We start from the raw sequence: 26,630 nt of genomic DNA on the forward strand, positions 1-26,630 counted from the left end.
AGTTCCAGCGCGCCGACGTGACGTCACTCCCCTCGGAGGCGGGTTCAGTGAGTGGAGCTCCGCCGCCATTGGTCCGGAACCCCGCAGTAACCAGGGGAACTGCAAACAGTGTAGGGGCCGCTTCCGGTTCGAACACCCGGAACCGCCGCCTCTAGGGATGGACGGTGAGTGTTCGTGGGCCCCTCCGGGAGGTCGGGCGGTTATTCTTTAAGGCCTCCCGAGTCTTCCCTGCGCCGAATACTAGGCCGTAACCCCCCTGGATCACCGCTTCCCGACCCGGGATGTTCTCCAGGCAGAGGGAAAGCAGGGCTTAGTGGTCCGGCATGGGGAGGAAAGGCGGGGGGCGTGGTCAGTGGTCTGGCCCAGTGCCAAGCCGTGGTCCTGGGGGACCTCGACCCTGGCCGGGGCCCAGAGAAGGGAATTACGGTGGGAAAGGAGAGGTGGAGGGTGGCATGGAGGGATCTGGGAATTGGGACGGAGGGAAGGGTAATCCTGCCGAGTGCGCTCGGAGAAGGGAGCTGGTGCGGGAAATCTGGGGAGATCAGGAATGTCCCTCTTCTGTGCTTTGGCGTTGATTGTAGCAGCCCCCATTCACAGAGTCCTGTCTGGTGCTAGGAACTCTGTAAACGCAACGCTTGGCCAAACTTCGCAGCCATCCTTTGAGATTAGTGTTACTCCGTTCACAGAGAAGGAAACTGGGGCCAAGAAAAGTTAAGTAACTTTGCCCAAAGTCAAACAGACACCGAGTGACAGAAACAGTGAGGCATTGTCTCTGGAGCTGAATTAGGGGGCCTGAGATTTAGACGTGTTTTTAGGGATTCTTTATCCAGAGGTTGCCGATGCGAATGTCTGCAGAGTCAAGTTCAGTTGGGCTGGAATGGGACTGTGACTGAAAATCAGTTTCCCCATCTGAAAGGGGAGCTGCTCATTCAACTATAGCCAAATGTCTTCTTGGGTGCTTCTCAAAAAATCATGACAGCCAGTCAGTCTGAAGTCCAGAAGCACCCTGATGGAAATCGTGGTACTGATTTCGGAAGCCATCTGGAAATAAGTTACTCTGATTTCTCATTTTCCAGATGGGGAGACTAATGTCTAGGGAGAATGGCAGGATCTGCTAGAACCTAGATCATTTTTCTTACTACACCACTGGCCCATTCTGGAGAATTTGCATCCCATTGATAGCCTCTGAATGCAGTGCAGAAAAAAAAATGTTTTTAATTGAGCATTCCATCATGTGCTTAGTAGATAGATATCTTTGCCCTTTGGGCTTCAGCAGTACCATAAAAATGTCTTACCAGCTTACCCTGTGGAAAGGTCAGTGTGATGTTGCTAAAAGAACAACAGTTCTCAAACCTTTTAGATCTCAAGATACTTTTATGCTCTTCTCTGAAAAGATCTTTGTGTCTATTATATCTACAATATTTACCATATTAGAAGTTAAAGCTGGAAAATTCTTAAAACACTTATCATTTCATTTGAAAATAACAATAGTAGCATATGTAATCTCAGCAGCTTGGGAGGCTGAGGCAGGAGGATTGCAAGTTCAAACCAGCCCTGAGCAACTTAGCAAGACCCTGTCTCAAAATTAAAAAAAAAAAAAGGGCGGGGGACAAGGCTTAGTGTATAAGCACCATGGATTCAATTCCCAGCAAAAAGAAAGAAAGAAAATAACAATAAGCCAATTACATCCAAGCATAAATATGTATTTAGTGAAAAATAACTATATTTCTGCCCCCTACCCCAAATAATTAGTAGGAAGAGTGGCCTTGTTTTACATTTTCTCAATTGTCTTCCATGTCTGGCTTAATAGAAAACAGTAGACTCATTTATGCTTCAAGATCTGAACTGTTTCCTAATAACAATCATGCTGTTTTGACCAATGTATATAAAGAACTGGTGTCATATTGCTGTATAACTGGAATAGGAAGGAATATTTCAATTTCCTTTTGGGTAACTGTAGATACTCTTATGACTACACCAAACTCAGCAAATGGTGGCTTGTTAAAGGTCAGTCACAGAATGGTATCTGAAACTATGTGAGTGAACTTCGGTACTCAATTGCATTAAAATCCATTAGCCTCTCTTGACCTTTGACTAGCTGTTTTACCCCTATATGATTTTATAACATTATCCATTTGTCTTGTTAATAAGTTATGCAAATATTCCAAGTGTTGACATTGGTAATTTCCAGTATCAATACCTCACGTTCCTTAGTATCACCACCTATGTCATTTTAAAATAAATGTAAGTGTTGGGAAGCTATTAAGCTGGCAAGGTAATAGAAACAAGTTTTCCACTTGAAAGCTTGAATTTTATCATTGGCACCAAATATATTGTCAGTTGTTTTCTTGAAGTGATAGCCTCACTTCATTTGTATTTGAGCAGATGACGGCAAAACATCTAGGTCTGGAGAACTACAAGTTCTCTGTTGTTCATTTGAGTAGAAATGACATACCATACAAAATGTGGTTGTTCATCTGACAGTTCAAGAAATTGAATAGGCATTTTCTGAGACCAACCATTGTTCTTGGCTTGTAGCAAAACTGGTTTATGTGTGCTTCCTTTTTTTCACACAGAATATTAAAATGATGTGCACTCAGGCTTGAGTTGTGGCTCAGTGGTAGAGCACTTGCCTGGCGGGTGTGAGGCCCTGGGTTCGATTTCAGCACAACATATAAATAAATAAATAAATAAATAAATAAATAAATAAATAAAGGCCCATCAACAACTCAATAAAATAAAATAAAATATATCCAATCCTTTTTTAAAAAAAGATGTGTACTCATGGGTTGAGATTATTAACTGTTTCAGGATATTCTGAAGTGGAGAAGATTTTTTTTGTTTGTTTTTTTGAGAGCATGCATCAGTGAAGTATATAATACTAATAAACTATTAGTGTAGCTACTGATACAGTTGGGCACCACTGAATTGGTTCAGGCCACAAGCAGTTTTACCCCCCTTGCATTGCCTTATGAGTACAGATGTCAACAGAGAGAAAAAGTCTTCACATTACCATGAGAATGGTCTGGTCTATATGAATCCTCCTCCTCCCAAGACCTTTGGAACACACATTGGGAAACATTGCTACCGAACATTTCCAAGAAACCTGTTTTATTGCTTCTACTTGTCACCATCTCTGCCCTCCTGGAACATTATTTTATACCCATGGAGGAATCTGTTCCTTTTCTGATTGGCTACAAAAGGGAATCATTTATTCTAAGAAAGAATTTACCCTAGGTGGACATAGTGGCACATGCCTGGAATTCCCAGTGACTCATACCTGTAATTCCAGTTGCTCAGGAGGTTGAGACAGGAGGATCCCAAGTTCAAAGGCAGCCTCAGCAACTTAGTGAGGTGTTAAGCAACTTAGTGAGGGATGTGGCTTAGTGGTTAACTACCCTGGGTTCAATTCCCAATACCCCCTCCAAAAAAAAAAAAAAAATTACCTTAAGATTAGATTTAACCATCAAAAAATCCAATTTTCCATTCTAACTTTTGAAACATTGATTTATGCATACTTTTTATAGGCACATATCTATTGGTTATACCGATACGGGCCTTAATGAATTGTGATTCTAGCCAATTAGATAAGCCAAGTGTGTCGGTGTCAGAAAGATGCTTATATCCTAAACTCACATAAACTTAAATGTCTAACAAGTATCCCCAAATTGGACTATTTGGTTTATTCTGCAAGTCACCAGTGCTGGTTCCTTTGGTTTTTTTTACCATAGCTCTTTACATTTCCCCTTTGACTTTGAGGCTATGAACTTTGACCTTTCTGAGCCTCAGTTTTCCTTTCTGTGAAATAGATGATGTTTTGTGGACTCGGTCAAATAATGCACTAAGGCACTTGTCGACCAGTGTGGCCCACAAGAAAACATTCCTAGAGGGAGCAGATGGTGTCATTATCTGCAAAAGTTAGGACTTCCAAACTGCTGACAGAAGAGGGAGGTGCTTCTGATGAAGCGCTTGAGCAAATAATCATCTTTGTAATGAGCTCACTCTTTGTTTAGGAGAAAACTCCATGTTTGATATTGCTTATTTGCATAAAAGTAATTGGCAGTGTGTGTGAGTCTTAAGCCTATGAAAATGTTCACCCTTTGTAAGAAAGTCAAATTCTCTCCAGTGAGATGGTTTAGGAAAAAAAAAACCAACTCAGTTGGTGAAGAACATAATAATTAGGCAAAAGTTCAGCTCATCAGTGTAATTAGAAAGGACTTGAAAGTTGATCCTTTGTTTTGCCCCCCGCCCCCGAACAAATAAGTCAACATTTCTCCTGTTTATACTGTTAATTTGCTCAGCAAACTTTCTCCAAGAATTAATAACGGCAAGATGAAATCTAGCCTAGCTTGTCCAAATAACCCCAAACTGCAGAATGGGTGACGGATGAATTAGCAAGGTTTTGCCCAAAGTACACAGTCAGTGTAGTGTGTCTGGTCTCTTTTGTCCCTGTGTTATATTCATCTGGGCTCTTGATAATTTGTCTGTTTCTCTTCCTACTTAAAATAAACCAAGCCAGGCACAGTGGCACATGCCTGTAATCCCAGCCGCTCCGGAGGTTGAGGCAGGAGGATCACAAGTTCAAGGCCAATCTCAGCAATTTAGTGAGACCCTAAGCAACTTAGCAAGACTCTGTCTCTAAATAAAAAGTAAAAAGGGCTGGGGATGCCGCTCAGTGGGTTAAGTGACTTTGGATTCAATTTCCAGTATGAATGAATGAATGAATAAATAAATAAATATCAAGCAAAAATTAAGAAGATAAAGCCCCAGCTGGCAGAGTGACTGTGTGCCCCGGGTAGTCTGTGTCCACTCTGGGTTCTCTACTTCCTTCCTGCCGTTGCTTTCAGTGTTCCTTCCACCCTGTCGCTTTGGTTACAAGAAGGTGGCCCACCACGCTGTGTTTTGCTCAGTTCTGTCCCTTGCGGTGTTCCTGGAGCGACTCCTAGAGGGACTTGGTGGCATCCAGTGGGGTCTGGGCACTGGGATCCTAAGGTATGAAAATAAGTAGGATTGAATCCCGGTGAAGGGTAAATGGGAGTCTGTTGCACTGTTCTGTGACCTTTCCTGGGCCTGAGGAGTGGCTCACTGATGGAGCCCGTGCTGAGCATGCGTGAGCCTCTGGGTTCCATTCCTGGTACTGCCAAAAAAAAAAACTCTGTAGTATGTCATAAAAGACCCTGTTGGCCCTGTCCCTGCCGGTGGTCGGCCAGGCTCTCACATCTGGAGAGTCAGCACGGCCTGCCCATGGAGCTGGTAAGAAGAAGAAAGTTCAAAAAGGCCCCACTGTTGACCCCACCACTGAGCTGAAATCCCTCCTGGGCCCTCAGAGTCTGCCCTGGGCTGGCCTCTTCCCAGGTGGGAGGGGCTTGTGGGGAGTAGTGCTGTCCTTGGGAGGAGCTTGAAGCTGTCACCTAAGCACTTTACATAAGAGTAAGAAAGTGTGGCTCCTGATGTCCTGTGGGGTTTAAACAGCCTGGCTCTTGCCCCTTAGCAATTTCCCTATGGATATGTCACCCTTAACTAGAGGCTTGTTCTGGGGAAACAGTCTCCCATCTTGAGTCACCTGCTCACCCCTCTCACGCCCATGTGCTGGGCTGTATGGATTGGGTCTGTGGATGTGTTTCCTGTAATCAAAATGGGGATTCCATATCAGACCCTGAACTTTGCAGTCTTCTGATAAACCAGGTGCTTTGGCCCCACTGGGTCTGGCTGGTCTCACAGGCCCATCCCCCCCCCCCCCCCCCCCCCCCCCCCCCCCCCCCCGGCACTGAACAGCACTTGACCTTGGACGTGTGCTATAGGTCATTCCCCTCTGGTTGGTGGTGCCGGTCTTTGGTGCTGGTGAACATTGCCTACACCTTGCCTTGAGCATTTTGGCCTCCCTGTGACATCTGAGATTTCAGCCCCTGCCCAAGCCGTCCCAGGAAGCTGGCCATCCTCTGAGCACCCATATTCCTTCCTGCCTCGCCTGCAGTGTGCCCTGTCACCCCACAGATTGCAGCTCAGGCGTGGGGCTCCAGCCTCTCTCCCTCTTGGAGGCTGGAGACCCAGTCTGGTTCCTTTGTATGCCCAAGGTCTGGCACCTGAATGTTTGCTGGGTTGACATCGTAACCAGGAAAGACATTAGCCAGTTTGTCCCCTCCTGAGTCGCTGGCCAGTCTCCATTAAGCAGACAGAGAGAAGACCCCATAGCCAAGCCTCCAGGGACCTTGGCTGGTTCCTCTTCCCCCAGTGGACCAGTGTGGCTCCCGCAGACACTGTCCTTCAGAATAGTCAAGCACAGCCTTAATGACTCTCCTGCTCTGGCTGCCCTTATTACCCCGTCGCCCCCCCGCCCCCTCGTCCCCGCTCTGCTGTCAGCCATCTGTCCTCTGCATCGAGGCCACTGCTACCTTGACCCCACCCTTAGCTGATGGGTTCTCTGACTCCACATGTCCTCAGGGACAGAAGAGTCACTGGATGAACCAGCCCCTGACAGCAGGTTGGAGCACCACAGACGTCTGGCCCCCTGCAGGGCCACCTCTTTCCTGAATCTGAAGTGAGCTTGCAGGGTCAGTGTGTATGTGTGTCTCCTCCCCCAAACAAAAGGGTCACAGACTACTTAGACACATTTTATGACACCACCTAAAATCACAGATTCGAGCTGGAAGCAACCTGAGAGATCTCGTCCAGGATCCCCCTTTTGGGGACTCTGAGGATCCCTTGCAGAGTTTACAAATCTAGAGGCCTGCTGGGCCAAGTAACATAAATATGCCAAGGGTGATTTCCTTCTGCTGTTCGCATCCCTTCCTGCCCATACCTAACCATGGTCTGCATACTCAGAATGTTCTCTCACTTCCTAAAGCTATCTCCTGACTCCCTCTGTTATCTGCTGATTTCTTGATGCACATGGCCTCCTCTGCCTCCACATGATCTGTTAAAAAAGAAGGCATAACTGTACCTTCCCGAGTGTGAGAATCCAGTGCGTTAACAGATGCACAGCCCTTTGGTGAGGGCCTGGCTCACAGGAAGTGCTTTTGCAGGTACCTGTGACGATGGTGGTGGGAATTCTCACTTTTGCTGGATACATAAGCCTTCACTTTTATTTTTGCTATCGAGAAGAACCTCCAGACCTGCTGATAAGTGGCACTTTGGATGTGACCTCAGGGGCAGAGAGACAACTGGGAGAGGTGGGGTGGGAATCAGAGGGCACCGTGCCATCTGGCGGGCTGCTGCCCTCAGCTCCTGACAGCATCGCCGGGCAGGAATGGGGCTCTGCTGTGCCAGAGCATTCAGTTTTTCACAAGAATCCAGAACTTAGGATTTTAAAATGTGAAATCTCCTCAACTTTAACTGTTGGCTGAAAAAAGCATTTTTTTTTAACATTAAGGAGTCTAGACAAACATCTGCTGGCTAGAATCAGCCAGTGAGTGACTTGGATCTAGCCTGATCCTTCTCATTTATTAACTGTGGGCTGAGGCCCAGGGGCGTTAGGGGCCCGCTGCTGTGCAGCTCAGGAATGGGGTCATCATGTCCAGTTCTGTTCGAGTCCAGCACTCCTTACACGCCACCAGGCCTCCCTGGTCATGAGCGGTGCCGTCTGAAGCTCTGCCTCTTGTCTCCTTTGAGATGAAGATTCCAGAGATTCATAGCAGGACCTTCCTAGAGAGGATGAATTCATCCATCTAAAGCCCTTGGAGGAGTGGCTGGCACTTAGTAGGCTTTCAGTAAAAATACGCATCTGGGGAAGGAGCACATCTTTTCCTTAGGCTTCTGAAGGATCTCATGTGCCGTCTTCCATATTTGTTAAGGGAGTTTGGCAGGTTACTTGGGGATTTAAATAGAGAGGAGGTACTTTAACTCGGCCACACACACAAATGCAGAGTCCTCTCTGGCATCCTTTGGGGACCGGGTGGGTGGAAGGGGCTGGGCTGGGGTGGGAAGTGGGATGGGTTGAGGAGCCTGTGTGATGGATGCAGAGAGAAACCAGAATCCATTCCAGCCTGAGAAGCATGTTGTCACAGAAGCCACTGATCCGATTACACAAGTGCCGCGTTTACTTATCTTTACTGTTTCAAATGGGAAGAAATCAATATTTTCCAATTATCTCCAATGGAGTATCAAACTTTCTGTGTCATATTTTGTTTCACCCTCCCAGAAAGGGCAGAGGCAAGGGCTCAGGAAATGACACTGTGAGAGAAATGAAGTCTTTTCTGCGTTCAAAATCATGCTCCCTGTCCCTTCCGGCATTGTCCATTCAAAAACTCAGCCATTCATTGGTGTTTGATTCTAGAAATATCTACCGTGCCGCCTCCTCCATGCCAGGCACAGCCTCAGGTTGGGGAGGTTGGGGAGGTTGGGGAGGCCGATGGTAATGGAGCCCTGCGGCAGCCTCGAGTGTCACGGAGCTGCTGTTTGGTGGGAGCCACAGACTGCAGACATGGTAGTGTGAAGGGTCAGACGGGTGCTTTGCAGGTTACAGAAGGGAGTCTGGGGTCAAGTTCACTCAGAACAGAGGTCACTTGAGGCTGAGAGTTGGCCATGAAGGAGGAGCCCGTACGAGATCCAGGGAGGGTGCTCCAGAAAGAGGGGAGGAGAGGACCAGGGCCCTGAGGCTGGGAGTCCTGGGCCAAGGAGAAGAGGATGTCACCACCAGAGAGTGGGGGCGGGGGCAGGGGAGCTGAGATGTCACTGGCAGCCTGTTCAGTCAGGGCAGAGGGTGTAGGTTCTGACACACACACAGGGAAGCGTGGGGGAAGCAATATGGTCTTGTTAATATTTGGCTGCTGTGGGGAATCTGGGCAGGAATGGGGGCCGGGCCACCTGCTGCCGGTGGCAATTAGAAAAGCCCAGGGAGAGGGGCTAGTGGGGGCTGATGGAGAGGAGTGGACAGGCAGCCTCGGGGTTTCCTTGGGAGCCAGAGTTCATTAGAATTCACTGAGGTCCCCAAGTAGTCAGGAGCTGTTGGAGGAGAGAATTAATAACTACCCAGGACCTGCTGGGGCCAAGTGCTTGGCAGGCACTTCCCCCTAAGTGGAGTTGGGACTGCAGGACTCCCAGACAGGTAAGGGGGGGCCCAGCCTCGTAGCCACTGCACAGCATTGTCCCCAGCCTCTCACCTAATGAGGAAAGCGGCCACAGAACGCATGGCGAAGCATTTCTCAACCAAGTGAGCACGCGGCGGTGTGCAGGTTCTATATAACCTTTGTAGGTGCCAGCTGCTGTTTGGGTTTGGAAAGGAGAAGAGGAGCTTAGCATGACTTGTTTATCTCAGGTAATTTGGCAGTAAACTGGGCTCTGGGAATTTGAGTTACACAGAAAATGCAAAGGAAGAGTGACAGGGACATTGTTTCAGGCTTTCAGAAGGCGGAAAGGAACTTAAAGACCCAGAACCAGCCTGGGGCACACGTGGGCCAAGAAGGGAGCGTGTAGGTGGCAGAGTCTGCCCTGGTGGTTGTCCCCAGTGTCTGTAGGAGACGGTCCCAGCGTCCCCAAGGATGCAGAACCTGAGGACCCTGACATCCATGGTATTTGCATGTGGCCCCTGTGCCTCTTTATATTTTAAATCAAACCTAACACAACGTGAACGCTGCACGGGTGCTTGTCTTATTGCATTATTTATGGAATAACAACAAGGGAAAAAGTCTGGGCGTGCTCAGTACAGATGTGGGGTTTCCCCCAGATGTTTCCCCTGGGGGCTTGGTGGAGTCTGCAGATGCAGAACCCAGAGATCCAGAGGCCGTCTCGGTGGGAAAGCCGGAGTCTGCGCTCCTCTGTCTGGTTACCTGTTAGGTTGGAGACTAGGGCCCTCTTTTGTTGAGCTTTGATTTTTTCTAATTACTTGTCAACAGTTAAAACTGGACACTTTCTCCTAAGCCTGGGTTTACTGCTGCTTCTTCAAACCCAGTAGAACAGGACCTGCTTCCCACACGGAAGCCAGCGGTGGGGCTGAGCCCAGACCCTGTCCCCTCAGGCTGGCAGCTGTCCCCAACCTGCCCGACCCACCCTGTTGCCTTCCTCTGCCACTTGTATCTGCCTGGCCCTGGCACATGGGCGTGTTTGCACACCCCAAGGTGGATGCCAGAAGGAGGGTTAGGGGACACGCAGGGAGTTGGAATGGGGCGCAGTAAAAGGGGCAATGAGCCTGGGAGTGCTCCCCATCCCCGCTCTCCTGAGCACGCAGCAGCCGACCAAAGTCAGGGGTGTCGGGTGGCTCTGCCTCTCCATGCAGCTTTGTGGTTGAAGGTAGCAAATCCCAAGAGCTGTCACCAGGGAAGAGCCTGACTGGTAGGTGCCCAGTGAGCACTAGTGACCCCACCCAGGAGAAGCCCCGGTTCCAGACAGCCCAGGGGACAGGCCTTCCGTCGCCTGCCTTTATCTTTTTCTGCTCCTCCTCCCTCCCTGTCGTCTCTGCCATTTCATAAAACCTTCGCCCGCAAGTAAATGAGCAGGTCACCCACAGGCCACTGGCGTAGCTAAGGAACTACTGCTTCAGTTTCCAGAAACAATTTTTTTGTCATCACATCATTCTTATCTCTCACCCTTTAGAGACGGGCCTCTTAAAAGGAGGCATTTGTCCTCTGGAAACACCGACTTCTCTTTCCAGCCAGCTCCGGGGTCCTGAGGTTGCTGGCGGCGGCTGCTCCCTGCTCCGTCTGCAGCTCACACTCCGGCCCCCCAGGCCTTGGCCGGGAAAGGCTACAGTATTTCTTATGATTTCTTATGAGGTTTTTTTTTGTTTTTTTTTTTTTTAATCCGCTTTTGGATACGTCAACTTAAAATATTATTTAAGTTTCAAAGGAATATATTCATTTAAAAGTTTAAACCATGTAGAACAGTGTGTGCATTTCAAAGTCACAAGTGCCTTTGGTTCTTTGTACAAATAGAACCGAGAGGAGTAGATCTTCTTTTTCCTCAGCTTCTTTCAGAAAAGAAAGAAACTTTTTGCCCATTGGGGTTTTTTTGTTTTGTTTTGTTTTACTTAAAATCTGACCATCTTTCAAGCCTATATGAGAAGTGCGCTGTGAGGAGCCCCCTCCCCCTCTGGCCCTCCACAGGGTCCTCGTCCCACCCCTGGACGCACCACACTGACTCAGTGGTTCCCTGCGGATGGACTTGCCGCTGATTTCTAATATTTGCTAATGCCAGCCGTGACACCTTTCGTCACTGTGACCGAAACACCTGACAAGAACCTCTGGAAGGAGGGACGATTGATTTCTGCTCCCGGGTCCAGAGGTTTCTGTCCATGGTCGGCTGACTCCATAGCTTTGGGCCCAAGGTGAATGGTGGAGGGGCTCAGCTTATGGCAACTAGAAAACAGAGAGGGGAAGGGGGTGCGGGGAAGGGAAAGAGAGAAAGAGCAAGGGAGAGGCCAGACACAGGTGGCCTCCCAGGGGCACACCCCCGTGAGCTGCTTCCTCCAGGCAGCCCAACCTGCCTGCAGGTAGAAGATCCTAGTCCACTAGATCCTGTTGTCTCTTGAGGAGGAGGAGGTCAGAGCCCTCGTGAGCCGATCACTAAGTCCCCACTTCACAACTTTCCAGTATTGGGGGCCAGACCAGTCTTTGGGGGACACTTTATATCCAACCACGACAGACATGTTGTTTCCAGTTTGTGGAGAGTTTCTCCACAGCACGTTCCCAGCAGTGACCTGGTTAGCTCAGAGGGAATATGAACTAGAGCTCTTGACAGTGTTGGCGACACATTCTCCAGAGGAGCAGCGCCCTTCTGTGCTCGCCCAGCAGTGCCGTCTCCCAGCCCAGCCCCGTGTGTCGTCAGGCTCTGGATTTGTGCTCGTCTGACAGGTGAGAGAAAGCAGGGACTCTGTAGGATGCTCGTCCCGTCATTAGACTGCACAGACATGAACGAGCCCAGTGGGAGCCCCACGTAACTGGACAACAGAACTAAGTTGTGGGACGTTGATGGGGAGCACCATCACCCTCTCCATCCTGCTTACCCCACCGACTCAGCCCCAGGGACAAACAAATTCCTTTCTTAGGGGGAGTACCAAGGATCGAACTCAGAGGCACTCAACCACCGAGCCCCATCCCCAGCCCGATTTTGTATTTCATTTAGAGACGGGTCTCACTGAGCTGCTTAGCACCTGCTTTTGCTGAGGCTGACTTTGAACTTGCAATCCTCTAGCCTCAGCCTCCTGAGCCACTGGGATTACAGGTGTGCGCCACTGGGCCCCGCAACAAGTTCTTTATTCAAAGGTCCGTGTGCTGAGGAGCCTCTGCACAGGGTTTCTTTGTCTGTAGGAGTCCCACCAAGTCACCTGTCTTCTCCAAAGGCCCAGTGGGACTGAGTCCAGCATCAAGACCCCTCTCTACAATCACCTCTTCATGCCTTTGCCGTCGTCCAGATCAGCAGCTTTATCTTCTTTGGGGAAAGTATTTTCTTCTAAGCTCCTTATTAATTGCTCTGGGAGCCCAAGACATTTAAAAGCTAAGGCACAGAAAAAGTCCCTTAACCCAGACTCTTTCCTCACACATTCCTTTTTGTGGATGGTGGGGGGGGGGTACCAGGGATTGAACTCAGGGTCACTCAAGTACAGAGCCACCCCCCAGCCCTACTTTGTATTTTATTTTATTTTATTTTTTTTGTATTTTTTTTAAGAGAGAGAGAGAATTTTTTTAATATTTATTTATTTTTTTAGTTTTCGGCCGACACAACATCTTTGTTTGTATGTGGTGCTGAGGATCAAACACGGGCCGCACGCATGCCAGGCGAGCACGCTACCGCTTGAGCCACATCCCCAGGCCTATTTTGTATTTTATTAAGAGACAGGGTCTCACTGAGTTGCTTTGTGCCTCACCATTGCTGAGGCTGGCTTTGAACTCATGATCCTCCTGCCTCAGCCTCCTGAGCCACTGGGGTTACAGACAGGCGCCACTGCACCCCACTCCCCACACATTCTTGTACTGAATTTGTTCTTGTCCTGGGTTTTAACCACCTGACTGAGGGCCAGCGTGGCTGAGTGGTTAGGAGACCAGGCCTCTGGAGAAGGTGCCCAGATTCACATCGAATCTCCCCTGCTTGTCACCTGAAGAGTTCCTGGAGAGGGGACTTTGACTCAGGACAAATCGGGTCCTTGCTGTACATGACAGAAAAGAATTCCAGGATATGCTGGTCAGAGACACATTGATTTAAGAAAGAAGATTACACATTCAAGGGAGAATGTGGGCTCTCTCAAGGGAGAGGCCTTTTGGGGTTACAGTAAGAAATGTGCATTCAAGGGAGAGCGCTGGCCATTTTGAGAGTGAAAAGGTTCGTGGGTAAAATGAGGAATCCTCATTCAAGGGGCTTGTGGGCCTCTCCAGGGAGGACAGCGCCCCCCGGGGGTGGGGAGTTGGGGTAATACTTACAGAGGGACCGTAGCTAGGGCCCAGCGAGAGGTGGAGTCGGCAGTCAGAAGGTCCATGCCAGTTCTCCCCACCCTGGCCCATTGCCCATCATGTCACTCTTTATAGGCAAGGGCATGGGTCAAAGGCTTGGGTCAAGGACATGGGTCTAGGGCATAGGCGAGGGCAGGGAATAGGGAATGGGGTGAGCTGCTGTGAGTGCTTGTTTTGCATTTCAAGTGTTTGTGGGTGTTGCCTGCATTCTAAAGGCTCCTGGGTGCACTCTCTCCACCCACCACCCCACCTCCCTCAGTTTCATCCCGGGGTGCTTAACCACTGAATCACATTTCCAGCCCTTTTTTATTTTTTATTTTGAGACAGGGTCTCACTAAGTTGCTTATGGCCTTGCTAAGTTGCCCAGGCTGGCCTTGAACTTGCGATCCTCCTGCCTCAGCCTCCTGAGTTGCTGGGACGACAGGTGTGAGCCACCACACCAGGAGCACTTCTCTTTTGAAGCTCAGTATAGTTTTCTTTTTCCGTATTCCCAAATTCCTCTCATAATCACTAGCCATGTGATACTGGGAAGGTTTTTGACCTCTTTGGGACTCAGTGCCCTCATATGACATCTGGGATCACCACAGCAACTGGGAGGAGCCACCCAGAAATGAGTGGATGTAGTAGGTACTTGGCCTGGAGCCCGGGGCTGGCTCCTGGTTGACCCTAAGGGCGAGTCCCCTGGGTGATGGTGATCATGATAATGGTGGCAGGATGAAGATAATGGTAGTGATGCTGGCATTCGGGAGCACACTGAGCCCTGACACTTACAAGGCACACTTTTGTGAGTGAGCGAGCAATTTAATCTCTCACCATCAGTTTGCTTAATTCTCTTTTCTCTGTTTGTTTGTACCAAGAGGAATAGTATCTGTCATCCAAACCTAGAGTTAGCAGACCTCAGCCCAGAGGCCACTTCTGACCCACTGCCTGCTTGTGTAAATAAAGTTTTATTGGCACACAGCCACGGCCATTGTTTACATACTGTTTGTGGCCCCTTTTGTGCTACAGTGGCAGAGTCAAGTAGCTACACTAGAGACCTCATGGTCTTATGACCTAATGGCTGTCACAGTCAAAAGTATTTACTTTCTGGCCTTTTATACAAAAAGTTTGGTGACCCCTGGTCTAAGAGAGAGGCTGTGAAAATCTAGGCAGATGCTCTGCGGAGAAGCTGGCTGCATGGGGTATTGGTGGGGCAGAGCTGCACCAGGCAGACCTTGAACTCTCCACTCTCCTCCACCCATAAGGAATGGACCTAGGTTACCGTGTGAGTCAGGAATAGCATAGGACTATACTTTGCATACGTATTTCTATTGTGTTCTCTGCATTTCCATATGCACCAAATTTATGCATTCATGAGTCTGTGCCCTGTAGACTGTACTTTACAGGTGGCTCAAGGCTTTATTCCAAAGGGTAATTAACCACTGAGCTACATCCCCCACCCTTTCATATATATATATATATATATATATATATATATATATATTTTACTTGGAGACAGGGTCTCACTGAGTTGCTTAGCGCCTTGCTTTTGCTGAGGCTGGCTTTGAACTCACGATCCTCCTGCCTCAGCCTCCTGAGCCACTGGGATTACAGGCGTGCACCACTGTGCCCAGCTCCAAAGCTAATTTTGACATTGATTTTCTTTTGCCTGATGATATCAGAAAGGAAGACGTGACTTCCCCTGTAATTGGTGGCTGTGAATATCATCTGCCTCTGGAGCAAAGTAAAACTGAAGTATCAGAACCTTCTACCCATTGAAAATAAATCCTAAGTGCAGATAAAGCTTCTCTGAAATCCTAAGTGGAAGAATAGTATTATATTTACAAAAATTCAATGCATTCGCTTCTTTGTGGCTTCTCCCCAGGCACACATCTGTTCCATAAAGAGAAGCACATGCGCATCATTTACATTCGGCCTTATTTGTTGCTTTGGAGCTGATGCAGGCAGGTCACCTTGCAAAACGCAGAGGAACACCCCTTTAATTTTGCAAACGGCATATATTGATATTAATGTCACCTTCTCCAGCTTCCCTCCCAGAGTTGTGGGAATCAATGAGATACAGGTAGAAGATGCTCAGAGATGCTAAGTGCAGCCGACAGGCGCAGTGGATCTGGTCACAGCACTCCTGTCCTTGGCAGGAAGCAGCCGTCTCCACATGGAGCTACCTGGAGCAGAGGGAGCCCAGGCGCGGGCTGGGCCGGCCAGCCTTGTGGGGAGGTTACGTAACAAATGCTCATAATTAGAGCGAATTATCTTCGTTGGAAAATAAGAGAATTATTTCCCAGTTTAATGAATAAAGACGCTTCTAATTAACTCCAGCAGAGAGATCTGCCTTCAAATTTCAGCAGTTAAGCGCTGTAGTCATTGTATTAATATTTTGTATTTATAGTTCACCTGTTGTTTTTCTTTTTTATTTTTTTACCGTACTTACTGGTGTATGGAATTTTTGGAGATGAAGAGCAAACCCGGAGAAGATTCAGCCTCTCATTTAAAGCAAACAAAAAATCAGAGGCAGCTCTGGCCCAGAGAGATCCTATGACTTATCAGAGGTCCCTGGGCTGTCCCCCAGGAGTCAGTGTGACCAGCAAATAAAGGGGCTGCCGTGCGCACCCCTGGCCTGGCTCTGGGTCCCTCCTGCTCCTGGCCCTTTCTCTGGCTCTACTGGGTCCCGCTGGCCTGTCACGTGTCTCTGTTCCCACTGAACCCCCTGTCTGTCAGCAACCTGGCCTCCCAGCCGCTCTGTCCCTTCCAGCACAGGCCCGTCTGCGGGCTCCTCCAGCATCACGTGGGCTGGCTGCCTGGTACTTCGTGGTCTCTGGCCGGCCTTGGGGCCCGAAAGGAATCTGCAGATTGGCGGCCAGAGCAGTGTGCCCGAGGGCTTATGGGAGCGGCTCTGTCTGGCTCCTGCTCCCGAGCATCCGGTCAGGATCAAGTCAGCCCAGCCGGCTCTCGCAGCCCCTGAGCAGTGGGCTCTTTTAGTTGTTTTGTGCATGTGTTTAATAAACTTTGTTTTTTGTTATTGACTTGATCATTTGAGTGGTACTAGGGGTTGAGCCCAGGTGCTCCTCCCCTGAGCAACAGCCCCAGCACTTCCTTTTTATTTTTATTTCGAGACGGTGTCTGGCTGGGTTCCTGAGGCTGGTCTGGCACTTGGTGGTCCTCCTGCCTCAGCCTCCTGAGTCGCTGGGATCCAGGCGTGCACACTCCTGCTGGCTAATGAACTTTATCTTTTTGGAGCAACTTTAAGTTCACAGACAAGTTAAGCTCCCGTACACCCCCAACCCTGCCCGCCACAGCCTGCCCCACCATCAGCACCCCACATTATCCACTGCACATTATTCTGGGCCCAGAAGACAGTCATACACAGGTGTCCCTGGGTCACAAACAGGCACACAGTCAGTTTCAGGTCAGTCCTTCTGTCTCGAAATCCCGTCATTTATACTCTGCCTGGTGGCTGGTGGCTACTCACAACATCAGAGCTCACCCATAATGGAAGGTGGCCCTGTCCTGGCCATCTCTGTCTCAACCAACTCCAAGTTCCTGGGCGGGGATTCTGATTGCCTGGGGCTGAATCAGGGTCTATCCCTGGTACTGCATTCTGAGATTTGAGGCCTGGGATCATGTGCCCTGGTGGCTTCCCTGGGTCCTCACTCCCTGGGAGGAGGGGGAAGCAGTTGAGGGCAGTGTCTCTAGTCGGTGTTAGCCGAGCAGGCGCCTCGCCAGCTTTCTGCTACTGTAACAAACACCCGGAGCAGTCAGCTGGAGAGAGGAAAGGTTCATTCTGGATCCAGTTGTGCATCCTTCTCCACGGCCTGGTGCCTGGTGCTGTGTCGCTGTCGGGCTTGGGTCGAGGCAGCGCCATAGGACGGGAGCATGTGCTGGGGGAAGCCAATCACCCCAGGGTGAGCAGGAAATGGGACGAGCAGGAGAGCAAGAGTGGGGTCCCAGCACCCGCTTCCAGGGCTTGTCTGCAGGTGACTTTCCTTCCTTCCTCCAGGCCCACCCCCGAAAGGTCCCCCACCTTCCAGCCGCACCATGGGCTGGGGACCAGGATTCAACGGGGGCCTTTGGGGGACATTCCACTTGGGAACTCTAGCGACAGATAACTCTGCTTTCTACTGTGATGGGTGACGATCCTTGTCCTACATCCCCCGACTCCTTTTCTCTAATGGCCTCAGAGTTTGTTGCCAGAAGTTCCTCCCGGGGCCTCTGCTCGCCCCTAGTCCCGCTTTCTTGGAAAGATCACCTTCCCAGGGGCTTGACCACCAGTCGCGACCCTGCCCCTCCCCCCACAGGGGCCTAGACCCCCGTGAGTGGCCCTGTCTAGAGGCAAGCATCTTCTGGGCGCCTCGTCCCCACCTCGTGCCTCTCAGCGTGCTGTCCCAAAGCCTTTTGAGTGCCCCTGTCTAATGGGCCCTGTGGTTGTGACAATTTCACAAACAGCCACCTGGGAGCAGAGCTGGGCAGTTGTGGAGCTGCACTGGGAACGCACAGTGGCTCCTGTTTTATATTTGAAAACCAAGATAATTCATTCATCTTCCATCAAGGGAGCCTTGTGCAGTGGACCCTTCCAGAAAAGGTGTGGAGGCAGCACCTGGAGAGGCGTATTTACATGGTGATGCCTCTGAGTTGAATTTATGCATGCTTTCAAATGTTAGTCTTCAAGTTTTCCGAGAAAAGCAACAATTCTCTCCGAAATTGCCCATTATGTGAAATGCAGGTGATTACTGCTGATTCACAAGGGCAGCGTCACCCAAGTGGTGAGATTGGGGCTTTGGCGCGGCCCATTGCTATGCACCGTCCAGGTTTATGTGTGTGCGCACAGCGGAAGGCATTTTAGTGGAAGGCATTTTATATAATTCCAAACAATTTAATAGAAATGTAATTCGACTGGGAAAACCACAGTCCGTCGGCCCTTTCAGAGAGCAGATAATGTTCCAGATTAAAGGGCTGGAGCTTTGTTCATTATAGTCAAATAACGTGAGCGTGTGAATCACCGTTTTTCTTGCCGTTGGTGTATTTCAGAAGTGTGCCATTTTCCCATTATAATAATAGGCTACATTTTCTTAAAATCATTTGATTATGATCGGTCCTGTCTATTCAGTTTGCAAATAAAAAGCTTTTGCGGTGATAAACTAGCTGTTCCCAGCAGCCTCAACCTCTGCTTCTGCCTTTGAACCGCCACAGGTCAGACCCTGCGAAAGGCTCAGAGAAGTCGGTCCTGCTCTCGGGAGAAAAAGGAGGTAAACGTGCCACTCGTGAGGGCCAGGGGGAGGCCGATGTGTCTGAAAGGAGCTGGGGAGCCGGGTGGTAAATAAGTATGCTGGGTCCTTCTCTTCTTTTCTTACTGAGTTCTCAACTTGGATCCTAGACCAAATTAGAGTTGGCAGCTAGACTTGTCAACCCAGTGTCACTTAGAACAGTAATGTCTTCCAGATCATATCAGTTAGCTGCATGTAATAAATCACTCCGATTTCAGTGGATTAAAATGTGCATTGGGTTCCTGGTTCTATGAATCGGCAGTTTGGGCCTCCCCGGTGGTTGTGCTGAGGGGCTGGCTCTGCTGATTCTGGGGACCCCCCTGCGTCTGCACTCACTGCTGTTTCCCCGGGGGGCACCCTGGGGTCCGGCGGGGTGTCATTTCTCCCCACAGGTTCTCATCTCCCAGCAGGCTGGCCAGGGTTGCCCATGTGGGGCGTCTGGGTTTGAGAGTAGGAGAGTGGCAGCTGCAGGACCTCTTGAGTCACAGGCCCACAACTGGCACTTTGTCACTCGTGCCACTTTTTAAAACGAAAGGATATTTGCAAGGCTCACTGGGTCCAGGAGCTTCAAAGCAAGTCACAAGGTCAGCCCAGACTCCAGGGGTGGGGCAGAGTAAGAACAGGGGAGCGGGGGGGTGGGGGGGGGGAGGCCAGGCCTCACTTCCTGAGGGAAGGAGCCACAGAACGTTATGGCTGGCCTGAAGCCTCCCCTGACTGTCAGGCCTTGGGGACGGGGACTCAGTCACTGTGTGCACTGTGTGGTCAGAAGAGATGGGAGCGGCATCGTCACAGTGGGCAGAGGAAGCAGGAGGGTCGTGCAGGCCCTGGGCCCCCCAACTGCCAGCACCGTCCACGAAGGTCACTGCAGGCTGCCTCTCAAGGAGGACTGTTCTCCAGGCCCAGGGAGCAACACGGTCAAAGCCAGAGCGACGCCAATAAGGAAAGTTGCAAGTTCTCCGAGCCTGAGCTGGGTGGGAAGCCATGGCAAGGACACAGGTCACCACAGGCCCTCGGAGCAAGTCCCAGGCTCATGGGAGTTTAAATTAGTCCTCATTTAGTGGCACGTGGGTGCAGGGTGCCGGGGAATGAAGTGCGTGACATCATGATGGATACCCGCTGATCCTGAAGTCATCGACACTCACCCTGACACTTCTGATGGCACAGTGATGTCATTCCAGTGACAAAGGGCATTTGTCAGGTCAGCTGGGTCCCAGGGCTCAAAAATGGCCCAAAAGTTGGCTCTTTCTCTTTCTGTTGCTTTCCTCTTGCTCTCGGCCAGCTCTGAGGAGGTGTGCTGGGCTTGGGCTGCAGAGGCCCCGGGGCCCTGCTGGGCCTGTCCCCTCTGCAGCGTGGGCCGCTCCTCTGCCTCAGTCCACCCACCTGGTTAGGGCCGGGAGCAGCGCAGGCGTCTTGCTGCCGCTGAGCTCTAACTGTGGCCTGGGTGGGCCTCTACTGTGGCCTGGGTGGGCATCTGCTGTGGCCTGGGTGGGCATCTGCTATGGCCTGGGTGGGCATCTAACCTGGGCGAGCCTGGGTCCCCTGCTCTGATAGCCTGCAGCCCCCTCCGCAAGTGCCAGCGGTGGAGACCAGCGTTCAAGGGGACTCGTTGCCACCTCCCCCGGGCCTTGGGTCACGGAGCAGTGGCGCCCCCCACTCCCCCACCTTGGGCACTCAGCTGGGAAAGCTCGCCGCAGGGCGGGGCCACCGGTGCTCTCCCCTCCTTGGTGACCGGGCTCCTCCCCTTGCTGGGGAGCATGTAGGAGCCTGTAGCTCCTACCTCTTCTAGAAAGTGCTGGAAGGAAAACAAAGAGCCGGGCTGTTAATCTCCACCCCAGGCTCAACCCAGAGACTTAAGAGATTTAAGATGGTTTCTGGCTTCTGAGAAAAGAGGGGGCCGCCTTTCTTCACGGGGTTTTTGTTTGGTTAGAGAAACAAAAGAAAGAGGCGCAGAGGGGCGGCCCTCTGCTCTGTCGCAGCAGCCTCCCCGCCAAGTCCTGGGCCGTGAAGCAGGGACTCCCCCCGCAGTCTGTGGCTTCTGCAGGTTGCCAGGTCCAGATCAGGCCCCGTCCCCAGGAAAGGCAGGGAGGAGACGAGCATCTCTTTCCCAGAGCAGCTTGGAACAGCTGCTAGGCCCGCGTTGAGCTCGCGTGGCCGGCTCGCTCCCTGGCTGGGGTGCCCGGGGTCCCCCCAGGTAGGGACTGGGGACACCTCCCAGTGGTCCTGGGCCTGCCTGGTGAGGGGAAGAGGGAGGCTGCCCCATGAGCTTGCCAGGCCAGAGTCGTCCAAAGGTAAGCTGGGCCTGGCCCACACCCTGTGACAGCTTTGGGGGAAGCAGGCGTGCCCCGGTTTGGACGAGGCTGGGCTCACCTCCACACGCCATCTCCTGGCTTCTTTGGAAAAATAAGGAACCACTGAGTCCTTACTCCTACCAAGTATCCATGGGCAGTGGCCATGATCAGTGTGGCTGCCCCTTCAGATGGGGTCCCCAGTTTGCCATCCCTGCCCCCCACCTGCTTGATATCAAGCAGGTCCACAGTGACCATGTCCCCACAGGGCCTGGCACTTTTTGTCAGAGGTCCCCAACTGCCACCTATTGGAACCACCTGGAATCTTTAAATGCCCTGATGTCAAGGTCCGTTCCCAAGCCACTAAACTAGAACCTCTGGGGGCGAGGCCTCGATGTCAGCATTTCTTAACCCCCCCCCCCCAGGTGCCACGTGGCGGTGTGGGTGTGAACCAGGGCTTCCTTGCATGAGGTGGCCCCTGGCTCTGGAGCAGGAGCTCTGTACGCCACTGGCTCAGAGCCCCTGTGCTCCCCGCGTCACAGACACCAGAAGACGCACATCAGGAAGCCAAGAGTTAGCCGCATACGGGAGCCTGGCAGCGCCCGTCCAGGAAGACTTCCTGGGAGAGGCGGCTTGAGCTGCGGCCTGGGAAGGGTCACAGTCATTTCTGGAAATCAGAGCACAGTTAGTTTGCGCAAAGTCAGTAAATTCTTTCAGTTCAGCGGGTAAAAATATTCTCTGGCTCGTCTCTAACAAGTAGCCATGGTTCCTGCCTGCAGAGATTATGGAGTGTTTATGGCCCTTGGTCATGAATTATTAATGCTTTTGAAATTGTGGTCATTGTAGTTTACTCAAAAATCATTAGGAAGCCAATTTATCATACAGTGCTTAAAAAAAAGAAAAAAAAGAATGAAAATCACTGAGGAGGTTGAAATCTTTATTCAGTCCCAATTCCCCAGGGTCCACGCTGGTGCCCAGGGCACTGTGCAGCTCACAGGCCTGGGGCTGGGGTCATGTCCTCCTGTGCAGAGCCATGGAGGCCCCTGCCACTCTGTTGGTTAGTACCCATGATGTGCCTGGAGGGCTGTGGTGCAGGTCCTGAGTCCCCGAGTTAAGGAGATCAGCCGCAGATCCCATGGTGTGACCTCGTCGTGTCCCTGGACCCCTGTGACCTGTCTCTAATGCCCTCTGGTGAGCTGGCGTAGAAGCTGAGGGCAGCCATGCATTCAGGTACCTAGAGTGGCAGTGAGAGGGGCACGTTGCTCCTCCCCCTGCAGGGGCCTGCTGGCTCCCTCCAGACCACAGGCGGACCCCTCCAGCCTTTCCTGTGTGTGTCCCCCGGCAGCCTAGCCCCCGATGCCCATTCCTAACACTCACAGCCACTTGTGATCATGGACTGCCATCTTTTGCAGTTGATTGAAGATCCCCAAAACTGCTGTTGACAGTGCTCACATCTGCCGAGCTCGCTTTGTAAAGAACTGCAGAAGTCGTTTAACTCTCCCACCTAGAAAACGCCACACCTCCCCTCTGCATGGGCGTGCACACACATGCCACTTCCTGTTATTAGCAGAGACTTTGGTGTAAGACTAGAGGCTCCCTTCACTTTTCCCAAGCAGAGGAGGAGACAGAGGTCTCAGGGGAACACAGGAAAGGAGACAGTGCTTGCAGGCACAAGGTTTTCTGGACACCACCTCTGTCTCTTCAGTGCACCACCACAAGCACCGTCTCAGCATCTTGCTGCTGTCTTGACGCTTCTCTCTACTGGTGGCTCTTCATCTAGGAGTTCAGTTCACAGGCCAGAGGGAGAGCCTGGTCCCCTGGCTAATCAGCACGTGAGAATATTCATCAAGGCAGGTGGGACTGAGGGTATGGGGTAGCTCAGTGATGGAGAGCTCGCCTCGTCCGCATGAGACCCCTCCCCAGCCCCACAAAAGGAAAACAAAGGAGAAGGAGGAGGAGGGGTGTTTGAGGATCCAGTGCTTCTAGCACCAGCCCTCAGTTCCCACTGTAGTCAGCTCCTTCTGTGCCCTTCCCTGAATACTCCACAGTCTCCAACTACGCAGAGTGTGTGTTCTGGCTCCTGTGCCACCTAGCCATGCCCTCCTTGTCCAACATGGCAATGACACCCATTATTTTGTTCCTGGATTATTATTAGTAGAAGTATTAGTAGTTTTACACCTTATTGTGTCTTGGAGAACATTCCTAGCAGGTTGCATGGGCAGACCTCATTCTTTTTATGGCTTTATCTCATTACAGATATACCAGAACCCAGTCCTTCATTAATACCAGTTGTGTGCGGTAATGCATGCCTCTAATTCAGCTGCTCAGGAGACTGGGGCAGGAGGATCCCAAGTTAGAGGCCAGCTTAATGGAGATGTAGTTTTGTGGTAGAATATCCCTGGGTTCAATTCCCAATTACCCCTCCCCCCCAAAAAAAAGAAAAGAAGAAAGAAAGAAAAGAGACCATCCTAGTAGGGCCTAGAGAAGTGTCCTGTAATCATATACATTAATATATGTGCAGCAAAATATGAATATTCATCCAGAGTGAGACGTATAAAGGTCATACATTTCATGTCCACTTGGATGGGATTTTGCTGCTAAATGATTGCATAATGCACTAGAGGGTCCTGGTTAATGAATGTCTAGGCTATTAATAGTCTTTTGCTACCCTAAGAATCAAGAGTGTCCTAAAGCACATCTTTGTGCACATGTGCAGAAATAGCCAAAGGTTAAATTTCTTAAAAGTAGAATTAATGGATCAAAGGCTGTGTGCTTCATTGAGATCAATGTGTCCACTTCATCTCCTAATAACGCACAAGAGGGGCAGAGCTCTCTGTTCGAGGCCACCTTGTTGAGTGCTGGCCAAGTTCAAGTGTGGCTGTCCTTGGCAGCAGTTCCCGCATTGAAGCCTTGGGTCAGTCTCTTGGGAAGGACTTGGGGGCATGTCCAGCGCCTCGATTTCTGAAAATCTCTTACAGCCTTAGCTCAGAGCCCCGTCCTGGCTGCCTGCAGGAGGCCGGGGGACTGGCCACTCTCCTGTCGGTTCTGACCCCGCTGGTGAGAAGACGGCAGGCCCTTCTCCCTTCTTCCCTGCAGTTCTCAGTGTCCTTGCAGCTTAGTCCTTGGGCCACCGGGAGCTGTCCCTCCACATTTACAAGAGCCCAATTGCCCTTTTTGAGGGGGGTGCAGCTCAGCGACAGAGCACGGGCTTAGCTGGCACAGGGCCTCGGGCTCCGTCCCCAGCACTACCTGCCTCAAAACATGTGAGTGAAAGAGGAAGAAAGACAAGTAGGCATGCGGGCTGGCGAGGCAGCGTTACGGGAGCCTGCAGGACAGCTGACGTTCCAGATGGGCACTTCTCCTGGAATGAAACCTCTTAGTTCGTGTTTCTGGGCAGACAAGAGCGAAATCCGTTTTGGGTTCAACTGCCAGATGAATTCCCAGTTATCACGGCCAGTCCTTTTGACTCTTGAGGTCTTGGTCTCTGTAACTTAGAGAACTTGGAGTGGGTAGGGCCCCTGCAACATTGGCCACTTGTGATTTCTGCAGGGTTGGAAGCAGGACAGTGAAGTGTTGAGCCTGTGAGCCCTGGAACCAAACAGCCTGGGTTCCTCGACCAGGCACGTGACTTAACCTCGCCGTGGCTCGACCTCCCTTCTCAAGGGTAGGGATGGCAGAACCTGTGGCACGGCACTGAGGTGAGGAGTCAGTGAGTTCACGTGGGCCAAGTGCTTAGAACGGGGCTGGCACATACTAGCAGCTCAGTAAATGTTGAGGATTGTGATTTAGGAGTGGCAGGGAAAGTAGCTTTGGTGATAAAGCTGATCCTTCAAAGACAAAAGGTCAGGGGTGAGTCTTGCCGGGAAAGAGCAGGACTCAGTTTGGGCCAGTGTCCCTCACTCATTTGGTACCATCATGTGTGCCGGGCGAGGTGACGCACCCCGTAATCCCAGCAGCTCAGGAGGGTGAGACTGGAGGATTGTGAGTTCAAAGCCAGCCTCAGCAACTTAGTAAGGCCACAGGCAACTCAGTGAGACCCTGTCTCTAAATAAAATATAAAAAGGGCTGGGGATGGGGCTCAGTGGTTAAACACCCCTGGGTTCAATCCCTGGTACCAAAGGGGGGGGGCATGTAATCTGTCCCCCTTGGGAATGACCTTGTGACTGAATCAGCCACCTGCCCCAGGCTCTGGCAAGCAGGTAGGAGCTGCAGGAGACACGTACACAGACACAGCCCCTCGTAACCCCAGTTTAACAGCAGCAGGGCCAAAATTTGAACCTCGAAAAGCAGAGAGGATCCATTTCTGATGCAATGCCAGGGAGGACAGTGACGTGTCTGGGGCCTCCTGGGCCAGCTTAGCTCCCAGCACCGACTGAACCAGAGGAAGAGCCCCTCCGAGAGCTGCAGCTGGACCAGGAGATGTGATGACGGCTTCCCTTCCCGGCCTCAACAGAGCATCCGCAAAGTTTGCTCGGTCCTCAAATCACAGGCATGAAATTGCCTTTACAGTGTCCCTGTCACCTCCTCCCTACACTCGGAGAAGTCAGCTTGTGGGGTGTGGAATATGATTAGAAAAGAGTGGTATGATGTAAGAAAGGGAGGCGCCTGCGAGTGACCCCTGGACGGCGTGTCTCCAGGTCACAGGCAGCCCTGGGGACTGCCCCTCCGTCTCGGGCAGGGGCCTGGAGCACACCAGGCCATGTAGGCCCCCGTGCTGCCGCTGTCACTGAGCGTGAGGACACTCCTCTCTCCTCTGAGAGCCTCTGTTTCCTCTGGGTTCCCCAGGCCTGGCAAGAACCAGCAGTTCTGACTGTAACCTCATCGGGGCCCGGGGGCCAGGTCTCCAGACCCTGCTCAGATGGTAGAAGCCCTCCTGAAGCCAGCTTCGGTGAAAGAGGGAATCTGTTCCCAGGGTGGGTGGCAGCAGGCATGGCTGTATCCAGGTGTCCTGACTCAGCCCTCTGCGCCCTGCTGTCCTGCACGACGGGTCCGTTCTCAGCAGGCTTTCAGTGGTAAGACAGCTGCCAGCTGCCCAGGCTGACTGCGTGGAGATGAGATGGCATCGGGAGAGAGCCTGGGCCTGGAGCCAGGAAGCCTGGATGATCCTGGCGCAACACTTACCCACTGAGCCTCAGTTCCTTCACATGTAGAATGGGTGTCTGTCACCGGGGTGGGGGGGTTAGAAGAGGGCCTGGCACATTGTGGCACTAGCCAGGCTCAGTCTGGCACCATCCTGGGGACATTAAGATGGTCAGAGAGGGGCGTCTTCCCAAAGGAACATAAGGACCACAGAGAAAGGGTGGAAAAGGGGAAAGGGTGGCGGGCAAAGCCAGGCGCCACTGCCTGGCCACTTTGTGGAGGGAATGGCAGAGCCAAGATGGCATAGTCACTCCAAGTGGCTTTCAGCTGGGCACCGTGGTACATGCCTGCAGTCCCAGTGACTTGGGAGGCCAAGGCAGGAGGATTGTGAGTTCGAGGCCGGCCTCAGCAACTTAGGGAGGCCCTGAGCAACTTAGTGAGTCCCCATCTCAATAAATAAATAAGTCTGGAGACATAGCCCAGTGGTAAAGCACTCCTGGGTTACATCCTCAGTATTAAAAAAAGAAAGAAAAAACATGTAGAAACTTAAATTGTTTCAAAAAATGTTCTTTGGGTCACTTGTATTTTCATTTCACACCTGGGAGATGGTTGTCACCAAAAAAAATAGA

The 26,630-nt window shown here is 51.2% G+C and overlaps 1 protein-coding gene and 1 long non-coding RNA gene across 4 annotated transcripts in view; one reads left to right on the forward strand and one right to left on the reverse strand.

The window, feature by feature from the left end:
* Nucleotides 1–13: 13 nt before the first annotated feature.
* Katnip (katanin interacting protein) overlaps nucleotides 14–26,630 on the forward strand; it is a 143,049-nt gene continuing 116,432 nt past the window's right edge. For 2 of the 3 annotated variants that reach the window (XM_046454568.2, XM_046454571.2), the window contains exons 1-2: nucleotides 98–164; nucleotides 18,564–18,619. In XM_046454568.2, the coding sequence (XP_046310524.1) occupies nucleotides 158–164; nucleotides 18,564–18,619 (63 nt within the window). In that variant the 5' untranslated portion in view covers nucleotides 98–157. Of the gene's footprint in view, nucleotides 165–18,563; nucleotides 18,620–26,630 lie in introns of all 3 variants that reach the window. The other variant, XM_046454569.2, reaches the window with a different exon arrangement.
* Nucleotides 21,839–22,412, reverse strand: LOC124099455 (uncharacterized). The gene is made up of 2 exons (XR_006853956.2): nucleotides 22,300–22,412; nucleotides 21,839–22,156 (listed from the first exon to the last, which is right to left on the reverse strand). It is a non-coding gene; the product is annotated as an uncharacterized LOC124099455 (long non-coding RNA).

Source organism: Marmota monax, unplaced genomic scaffold (genome assembly GCF_021218885.2).
Source record: "Marmota monax isolate L192 unplaced genomic scaffold, Marmota_monax_Labrador192_F-V1.1 WCK01_AAM20220418_F8-fsc00086, whole genome shotgun sequence".
NCBI classification, from domain to species: domain Eukaryota; kingdom Metazoa; phylum Chordata; class Mammalia; order Rodentia; family Sciuridae; genus Marmota; species Marmota monax.